The 10,000-nt window shown below is 34.6% G+C and overlaps 2 protein-coding genes across 2 annotated transcripts in view; one reads left to right on the top strand and one right to left on the bottom strand.

The window, feature by feature from the left end:
* The window catches only part of LOC125652414 (ubiquinone biosynthesis monooxygenase COQ6, mitochondrial-like), a 13,497-nt gene extending 7,710 nt beyond the window's left edge, over positions 1-5,787 (top strand). Inside the window, exons 4-11 of the mRNA XM_048881608.2 lie at positions 1-23; positions 509-616; positions 729-791; positions 919-1,026; positions 1,138-1,216; positions 1,344-1,467; positions 4,753-5,035; positions 5,650-5,787. The exon at positions 1-23 is cut by the window's left edge and continues 244 nt beyond it. Of these exons, the coding sequence (XP_048737565.2) occupies positions 1-23; positions 509-616; positions 729-791; positions 919-1,026; positions 1,138-1,216; positions 1,344-1,467; positions 4,753-5,035; positions 5,650-5,679 (818 nt within the window). The 3' untranslated portion in view covers positions 5,680-5,787. The remainder of the gene's footprint in view (positions 24-508; positions 617-728; positions 792-918; positions 1,027-1,137; positions 1,217-1,343; positions 1,468-4,752; positions 5,036-5,649) is intronic.
* The window catches only part of LOC125652410 (uncharacterized), a 22,919-nt gene continuing 18,591 nt past the window's right edge, over positions 5,673-10,000 (bottom strand). Inside the window, exons 17-18 of the mRNA XM_048881604.2 lie at positions 8,872-8,953; positions 5,673-6,153 (exon numbers count right to left, since the gene is read on the bottom strand). Of these exons, the coding sequence (XP_048737561.2) occupies positions 8,908-8,953 (46 nt within the window). The 3' untranslated portion in view covers positions 5,673-6,153; positions 8,872-8,907. The remainder of the gene's footprint in view (positions 6,154-8,871; positions 8,954-10,000) is intronic.

Genomic DNA, 10,000 nt, shown 5'->3' with positions numbered 1-10,000 from the left:
AAAGCATTCAGACAAAGTTAATGGTAAGTTATATACACTTAAAGCAGACATGAGAACAGCGAGAACTGTAATTATTATCTATCTAAGCTGTAGGCTAAATTGAGATTTTCTGATATATACAAATAGCATACAATATGCCAATAAGACAGTCACCATGGTCATCATTGGCTTATTTCTGAAAAGAAGTGAGTCAAATTTGAAACCATTTTCATTCATACCTCTACAGTTGTAGGTTTTGTATGCATATTTAATATAGATTTTTGTTTTATTTCATTCATTGAATATCATAGTATTGACATCTTTTAACAGAAAAATTTAGCATCTGTAATGCCCAGGTGAACAATTCACAGGATCTGAAAATCTTGGATGGTTCCCTGTGTTAAGTAATAAGTACTGGCGTTGAAATAGAATTTCCTTTGCAATGAGTTTTTTAGCAGTGACAAATTGGGCAGTACATTATTCTATAATCCAAGTTTGGGATGAGTTACCTCCCATGTTATAATTTTAGATTGGAGCAGATGGCATGAACTCTGCAGTCAGAAAAGCTGGAAAATTCCATGTATTCCAAAAGGACTACAAACAGCAGGCTGTGGTAGCTACCCTAGAGGTCTCGGGGGTAAGAGATGGCTGAGGCAAATTCTAATAGATCCTGTATACCTGGAACTTGGATCAATATATTTTGTACAAACATACTATTTTAATCAAGTGGTTTTTGATTTTTTTTATAGACCTCAGACAACAGTGTTGCTTGGCAGAGGTTTCTTCCAACAGGTCCAATAGCAATGCTACCAGTAAGTTTTCTGGAAATTTAGATAGAAGATTCTCTCATTGTTATCATATAGAACTAAAAGTCACCAGTTTTAAAACTTTGCACGACATGTAAATACTCAGCATCATATGAAAATGTTCTATTTTCAGTTATCCAATCAGTACAGCTGTCTTATTTGGACAACAACTCCAGGAAAAGCCAAGTATCTAAAAGACTTGGCAGATGACAGTTTTGTTGATGAAGTCAATGATGCATTTGTATGTGTTTCCGTCAATAATTTTCACCGAGAAAAATTCAAATACATGTATGTGAAATCATTATACATGTACCAGTTATTACATTTAATTAGGAAAAATGTTCTTTTTCAGTGGCATGAACGAGATAAGAACTCCACTGTGATGTCACTATCACACAAATACCAAGAAATTTTAAACTTTGTTTTTACTGGTAAGCTTTGTAACTCACAATTTTATGGTACTTTTTATTACATAAAAACGATTTTGTTTTCTTCTTATCTGAACTAGACCACATTTAAGTGTTTTTTGGGTTGTTTTATACCTGTTTTTATCTGTAGATAACCAGGAGGTACGGCAGCTACCTCCCACAGTAATAGGCGTGAATCCTGGAAGTCGTGCATCCTTTCCTCTGTCACTAGTCCATGCCTCAAACTACATAAAACCACGTGTTGCTCTCATTGGGTTAGTCTTTATAAATGTCAGATTCTGAACAGCAACTGTGAATGTTTCAACTTTTTTTTTAAATACCAAAATATTTCATATGACTGGATAAACTACTGCAATTTCACTGGCTGTAAGCAGGGAAATTTATTTGGATAAATCACTTTAAAAATCAGTAATTGCATATGCAAGCAGTCCAAAGCTTAGATTGTTATACATATATCCCCGTCACATGCTAGCATGCAATCGTCACAGCTGCTTCCTTGATTTTCATTAACCGCATTATACCCCCCGCAACAAGTTGTGGGGGGGTATACTGGAATCAGGTTGTCCGTCTGTCTGTCCGTCCGTCCGTAGACGCAATGGTTTCCGGGCTCTAAAGCATTATCCTTTCCACCTACCGTCACCATATCATATATATGGACTACCCATGGGATGAAGATGTTCCCTATCGATTTTGGGGTCAAAGGTCAAGCGCACTGGACATCGAAGTAGCAATATGGTTTCTGGGCTCTAAAGCATTATCCTTTCCACCTACAGTCACCATATCATACATATGGACTACCCATGGGATGAAGATGTTCCCTATCGATTTTGGGGTCAAAAGGTCAAAGGTCAAGCGCACTGGACATTGAAGTAGCAATATGGTTTCCGGGCTCTAAAGCGTTATCCTTTCCACCTACCGTCACCATATCATATATATGGACTACCCATGGGATGAAGATGTTCCCTATCGATTTTGGGGTCAAAAGGTCAAAGGTCATGTGCACTGGACATCGAAGTAGCAATATGGTTCGGTTTGTCATGCCATTTGTTTTTTACACTCAGAAAAGAGGTAGTTTATACCTATTACCAACGAGATTGGCGTAAGCGGGGGGTATTCTTAGTGAGCATTGCTCACAGTACCTCTTGTTCATACATGTAGCAATGTCAACACAATTACAAAATGGATTTCACATAGAACGTCGCACAGATGCGAAGATTTAGATTAAGAATATAAGTAGTATTGCCATGTGATAAACAATTTCTGATTTTTGTTTTGGTCAATATCATGTTTTTTTAAAAAATTGATAATTACATATGTTAATCTAAAAAAAAAAAACACCTTAGTAATTGTATGGTTATGTAATCACATGTCTGAGGTTTTGAAATTACTAGTTACCATAACAGACCTTTTGTGGTTACCTGACCACCTTAACACCAAGTAGGCAAGATCAACAAACCAATTCAATGCAACTCATTTAGAACTATTCTGGTTAATTCTCACTTCGGGTCCAGAAGCCATACATACATAATTATAAACCATGCTCATTTTCTTTTACCTCATATTCTGTGTACCAAGAAATTAACCCACAGCAAATTTTCAATATATTTGTGGAAATAAAAGTTTCAGAAATTCAGTAAACAGTAAATGATTTTGTAAAATTTAATGAATATGAATTGAAAAAAATTACCAGTGTATGTACATAGATGAAATACCTCCTACAGCCTGCATTTTTTCCATTCAAATATATATATTGTTTTTGTACTTTTTGTTTGTCTGTCTGTCTGTCACAAAATCTTGTGAATGCTTATCAGATAGACTTGAAACTTTGTACATTGCTTCATTGCCATTTGTAGATGTGCATATTCTCGGGACCATCGTGAGGATCCGATTATTTACTGGTACCTAAAAATTATAGTGGATCTAAGAGGGGTGGAGGATGTAAAATAACTTGTGAACACTTCTCCTATATGGTTTATTGGATAGACTTAAAACTTAGTACAATACTTCATTGCCATTTGCAGATGTGCATATTGTTGGGACAGGTGTATCCAATATGCCAGTTTCAAGATAAGAGCTCTTCTGTGTAAGAGGTGCAATTAGTGGAACTTTTAATGCCAAAGTGGGACAGAGTAGTCCTACAGTCTGTGGGGAAGACAATGAAATGTATTAAATGTGGCTTCTCTTTAAATATGTAAATGTAGGAAATTCAAAATACTATCGAAAGGAATATTTTACTCAAGTGGAAACATAAAAACAATGTCATATTTACAAGTAATTTCCTGGATATGATGTGTATGAGCAACAAAATAATGTGATATAATAAGAATTCTATGTATTTAATTACTCCTTGAATACTTATCATTTACTTAGTTTATGTATCAGTCGAATTTGGGTGATAAAACTGCATATAGAAATTTACTGAGAAAATTCTCTTTAGCAAGGCTGAAAATTTGTCCCACTCCCGCATGTAAACAAACTGTTTTGCACCTTATTATGTATTGAGAGTTCTCCAAAGGGAAATAACTTGGAACGTATCTCAAAACCGGTGTAGTTATCCTTAAAGTTACAGTGGATCTAAGAGGGGTGGAGGACGTAAAATAGCTCGTGAACACTTTTCCTCCTAAATGGCTTATCGGGTAACCTTAAAATTTTGTACAATACTTCTTTATCATTTGAGGACGTAATAATGCTATGAAATAAGCAATAACTTTGATTTAGTTGATAGAGTATACTTGGCGTATATCCAACTTACTTAAGATCAAGCTTAATTCAAGACACATTTAAAACAGATAAATTTTTGGGGCCATTTTATGTACACAATCATACCTTGTTCTTTATGACTGTATATTTACATTTTCAATGTTTCTGTCATTGATATCTCTACAAATTGTAATGACAGCCATTTCCTCATTAATGTGATGCAGTTGTGAGCAATGCACATATGAATCTTGGTAAATGTAGTACATCTATTTCGCTGGGAATTCTGACAAAAATGAAAGTAGAACATAATGCAAAAAATCAATTTCATTTTTGAAAAAACCCCACGAGGGTATGAACAGCAACACTTCATGCTGACATACTTTTCATGAAGCGCCAACGCCATGCAGACATGAAACATCACACTGGATACCCTCATGTTTTGTCAAAAATGAAATTTTTTTCTTATTTGTATTTTAATACAACAATCAACAAATTTATCACCTATATCATGTTCATATATAATTAAAATAGAGTTGTAAACTTCCTAATGATATCAAATATCCATGTGTTTATTTCACTCTTAATTGAGAAGATGAATAACAGAATTTTCTTTTATAAAATAGAGCTTCAGATCCACATCTATATTTTCTAATCAAAAACGACTCCAATAACAGTAAAATAGCACATGGAAATTATAGATACAGGTTTTGTATGTAAAGTTTATTCTTTTCTCCAAATTCATACAACTGCGCTGAATGAGAAAATCATCATTTAAAACTGATTTTTAACCTGCTACATAGTATTGAAAAATTCTGATTATTATGTAAATTTTATTATAGAGATGCTGCACATAGACTTCATCCTTTGGCCGGGCAGGGAGTGAACCTGGGTTTTGGTGATGTCAGCTGTTTGTGTAGGACTGTGACGGAAGCTGTCCTGTCTGGGTCTGATGTGGGTAGCCTGTACTACCTAACACAGTACGAGACGGAGAGACAGAGGGCAGTGATCCCCGTTGTGTTGACAATACATGGTTTACACCACTTGTATTCAACAGACTTCTCTCCAATGGTGCTCCTGCGTAGTTTAGGGCTACAGTCTACCAACTCCTTTCAGTTTGTTAAGGTATGCAAGCCAGTAATTTATAACCCGAGCTCCATTGCCTTATTCCGATTTACAGTACACTGATGCAAGTACATTATACAAAGGCTATAAATTCAGAAACATCTGGCAGTCAATACTTCAGACACAATATACCAAATTCTTCTCCGGTCAGTATGATATACTTTAGATACAATGTACGAAATTAACTTCTTCACCGGTCAGTATGATTTACTTTAGATACAATGTACGAAAATAATTTCTTCACCGGTCAGTATGATTTACTTTAGATACGATGTACTAAATAATTTCTTCACCGGTCAGTATGATTTACTTTAGATACGATGTACTAAATAATTTCTTCCCCGGTCAATATGATATACTTTACATACATTGTACTAAATTTCTTCTCCAGTCAATATGATATACTTTACATACATTGTACTAAATTAACCTCTTCACCGGTCAACATGATATACTTTAGATACAATGTACGAAATTAACTTCTTCTCCAGTCAGTATAATGTACTTTAGATACAATGTACTAATTAACATCAGTCAATATTACTGCATGAACATGTACTTCAAGTGTTTATCATTAATTGAAATTTAGAGCTGCTTCTATTTTCTCTTTTCAGAACAAAATAATTCAACAAGCATCTTCTTAAAAAGACAGATGAGGGACTTGAAAGACTTTTAATAAATAAAACAAACTTTGATGGAACACTTCTCATGCATATTAATTAATACTGTGTTAATAAAATGGATAAGCTTTATCTAAATTGTTTTCAATAGTTACGAGTAAGTTTGACATAATAATGAAGAAATGTCTTAGATATCATAGTTAGCTGAACTCTAGACTATTGTCTTAGATATCATAGTCAGCTGAACTCTAGACTATTGTAGACATGTAACAGACTAGATAGGAGAATGAAACCACATTACAACAGACAAAATTCAGAAAATAAAACCACAGTGACATAATTATGACAGACCAAGCACTTAGTCTAAGCGATCGTATCACATTGCTAATGAATATCAACTATGGCACAAAGGAGACAATTTTCTGCAGTGCACTCTTTTCTTTGGCTTTCATAACGTGGTGCATTGTACAACTATCTGCTGCAGGAATGTTTCTCTGTCTGAAATGAAAAAAGTTTTGGGTTTTAAATAAATTTTGACTCGCTGCATTCTGACAAACTGCACTATTTACAGTAGGAGAAAAACTAGCTCTCTGTGGAAAATTAAAATTACATCGGAGAGCTACATATCCACCCATTATAAAAACCTTTGAGCTACAGCTCAACCTGCTCTGTGCATAATTCAGGAATTACACTAATGTGTTTCTACATCACTGCTTCAAGATTTTAATACATGTATAAACTGTTTTACATGACAATTTTAAAAGCTACCTGTAGCCCTATTGACTTGGAAAAAAATCAACATTTTTGGATATGAGGAATTTTTTCAATGTTTGAAAATTTACATGCACACCAGGCCTGGATTTCTCTAAAAAAAAATAAAAAAATCTTCAGTTAAAACTTGGATCAAGTCCCAATTTTTTCTTCAAATTTTGACAGCTCAAATAAAAGAAAACTTAACTTTAAGTTTGAGATTTTTTTCAAGAAATCCAAGCCAGGTGACATTATACAAAGTAAGTTAAAACAAGAGGCCTAAGGGCCACATTGTTCACCTGAGTCACCTTGGCCCATATCTGAAGACTTTCCATATATACAGCTTACTCCACTTATATTGAAGTCGCTTATTTTGAAATATCGCTTATTTTGAAGTAAAACAAAATCCCAGTCTCAGTCTCTTATTTTCTTTGCATTAAAATATCGGTTAAATTGAAATCGCTTATATTGAAATATCGCTTATTTTGAAATCAATTATCGGTCCGCTGAGTAGATAATGTATTGTTTTTATAACGGCTATATTAAAGACGTCTGCAATTGTAGTCGTCCAAGTTGGTGGCTTCATTATTACACAGGTACTGTAGGTGTCAGTTGATTGGCTTCCCATGGATTACTTTTAATTGCGTGTTTTTATAGAAATATAATAACAGTGGGGTATAATCACTCTTTAACAGCTTGATGACAGGATCGTTTGTCGAATTTAACCTCCCACAAAAAAGGAAAACTTTATCATTGGACACCAAATACAAATTAATAACTGCAAGAGATATAAGAATTTGAAGTCAAAATCTGAGATGACAATTTTGCTTAAGTAATTTCAAACACCTTACCGCTATCACAGTGCATTAAAAATAGTTTTTGCAAGACTGGTTTCACATTAAAATCTCCAAATATTTGGTCTATAACATCTGACGCGGACAACGACAATGTCTTTAAAGACATCATGATGCCACTTGCTTATTGTTAGAGAACTTTATTTAAAAAAAAACCCAACTGGTTCTGATATTCTGATGGTACTAGCCTAGACATACATGTGTGTCAAATGTTTTCACGGCGATCGTTTAAAAGGAAGAACTTGCTTCCGATATTATATACATGTACATACTGCAAGGGAACTATCGGCGACGATAGCAAAAACGAAATTCCGGATGAAAATGTGACGTACAATCAACCTCAATGTTTAATTGTATGTGTAAATTTAATAATAATAAAAAAAAATAGATTATGTACAGACGATGACGAATTTTTTGTAGACATCGGAAATTGAAATATTCATTCTTGGTCAGCTCAATAAGAAACAAAAGTTAACAAAACTCACATATTTTTTTAAAAATAAAATTCTTCAGTGGACTAAATTCAATCAATTGTCTATATGTTGTAAATTGTATAATGTAATAAATTCATATTTCTGCTTTCGTAATTGAGATGCCAAAGTGAAGCCTCCGATATGGTCGACATTTCCAATTTCACTTATTTTGAATTTCGGTTATATTGAAAGAAAAAGATTGGTTCTGTGAATTTCAATGTATCCGGAGTAAGCTGTATTTGCATGTACAACCTTAGTCCCTATTATGGCCCCAACCTACCCCTGGAGGCCACGATTTTTGCAAACTTGAATCTACACTATTTCAGAAAGCTTTCATGTAAATATAAGCTTTCTGGCTAAGTGGTTCTTGAGAAGATTTTCCCTATTTATTTGTATCTAAAACTTTGATCCCCCCTTGTGGTCCCATCCTACCCCCGAGGGCCATGATTTGAACATACTTGAATCTGCACTATGTCAGAAAACTTTCATGTAGAAATCAGCTTTTCTGGGAGATGTGGTTCTTGAGAAGATTTTTAAAGATTTTCCCTATATATTTGTATGTAAAACTTTGATCCCCTATTGTGGCCACATCCAACGCCAGGGGGCCATGATTTTAATAAACTTGAATCTGCACTATGCCAGGAAGCTTTCATGTAAATTTCAGCTCTTCTGACACAGTGGTTCTTGAGAAGAAGATTTTTAAATAACCCCACCCTATTTTTGTGATTATCTCCCCTTTGAAAGGGACATGGCCCTTCATTTGAACAAACTTGAAAGCCCTTCACCCAAGGATGCTTTGGGCCAAGTTTGGTTGAAATTGGCCCAGTGGTTCTGGAGAAGAAGTTGAAAATGTAAAAAGTTCACAGACGGACGGACGGACAACATGCGATCAGAAAAGCTCACTTGAGCTTAAAGCTCAGGTGAGCTAAACATGCTTGATTATATGACGAAAACATGCTACTGTCCAATATTTTCCTTATGAAGATGCAGGTCAGCTATTATTGCTTATACATTTGATTTGATCAGGGAGGGAGTTCTAATCTTTGATTTCGCTATATTCAAACTGAAAACTCGCAGCTTTAATAAAGATTACATTTTATAAAAAGTTATTCTATGTGTAATAAAAGAGGAAAACAAACCCAGGACGATGACTAGCAGACATGTGTGGTCAGTCTTCACAGAGGTGCGATGAACTGGTTGGCATTCAACATTTCCATATATCTGAAAGAACCACACTAAAGATGACAAAGATTGGATGCATAATATACGTATAGGACAGCAAAAATGACATCAGTACCACATGGTACAGCACAGTTGTTGAAAACTGCTGGTCATGCCAACAAGATGGACTTTAATCATAGGAGACGATTTAAAAAAAAAATTGATTTGCATGATTTAAAAAAAAAAATTGTTTTGCACGAAAATGTGTTCTTTAATTACTTGACAGGCGCTACAGATCGTTAAATTTTGCTGTGGTGGGAAGTATCAAAATAGTAAGATGACTTATCTCCCTTGCTTGATGACATCAAAAGAGACCAGCCTGACGCAAATGTGTATTTGTTTATACTAACAACTTCGGGTTTTAATAGCCATCAAAATGTTCAATGTGTTTACATTCAACTGTAATGTAGAAAGTCGGGTATTTCTATATACTTTTGTCTAAATGATCCAACGTTCAGAAAGACTTGGGTGTGAAATCTACACTGAGAACACAGAACTCGAGGTTGTTTGACAATCATTTTACGCGATTACAGGGGTTGATGAGGATCAGTTTCGTTATCATATACACTCTACTTTGGCAAAAACTAACGGGTTTATGAAATTAAATCTTCGACCAGATGCAGTTCTAACTATTTTCGACTACAGACCAACTGCAAGCACGGCGAAGACGAGAAAATCCTGCAAAACGTCTGTATAATGACGGTAGTACAGATATTCATAATTTAGTATAAACATGATCTGATTTGTTTAGAAATGAAATTTGACTATAAAATAGTCATATGAAGCTCTTCTGATCAGAATCTTTTTCTCTGAATATATAAGTAAATAAATTGAAGATGAATAGGTCTAACTTTATATGTTGAAAGTTGCATTATCAGACCCCCCTACAAAAACAATCGGGACATTCGGATTTTTTCGACAGTTCCTTCAATAACTGGTCCAGACAAAGAATTCGTTCTTCCTCTGGCTTCCAGTTCCAACCATTATACACAAGAAAGAGCCCTTATAGCGGCTAATGTGATGGTAAATTATTCTTCATATAGGCCC

The sequence above is a fragment of the Ostrea edulis genome, chromosome 5, assembly GCF_947568905.1.
Source record: "Ostrea edulis chromosome 5, xbOstEdul1.1, whole genome shotgun sequence".
Classification (NCBI taxonomy): domain Eukaryota; kingdom Metazoa; phylum Mollusca; class Bivalvia; order Ostreida; family Ostreidae; genus Ostrea; species Ostrea edulis.
The sequence above is the reverse complement of the archived record's forward strand: the minus strand, read 5'-3'. Positions and strand labels throughout refer to the sequence as shown.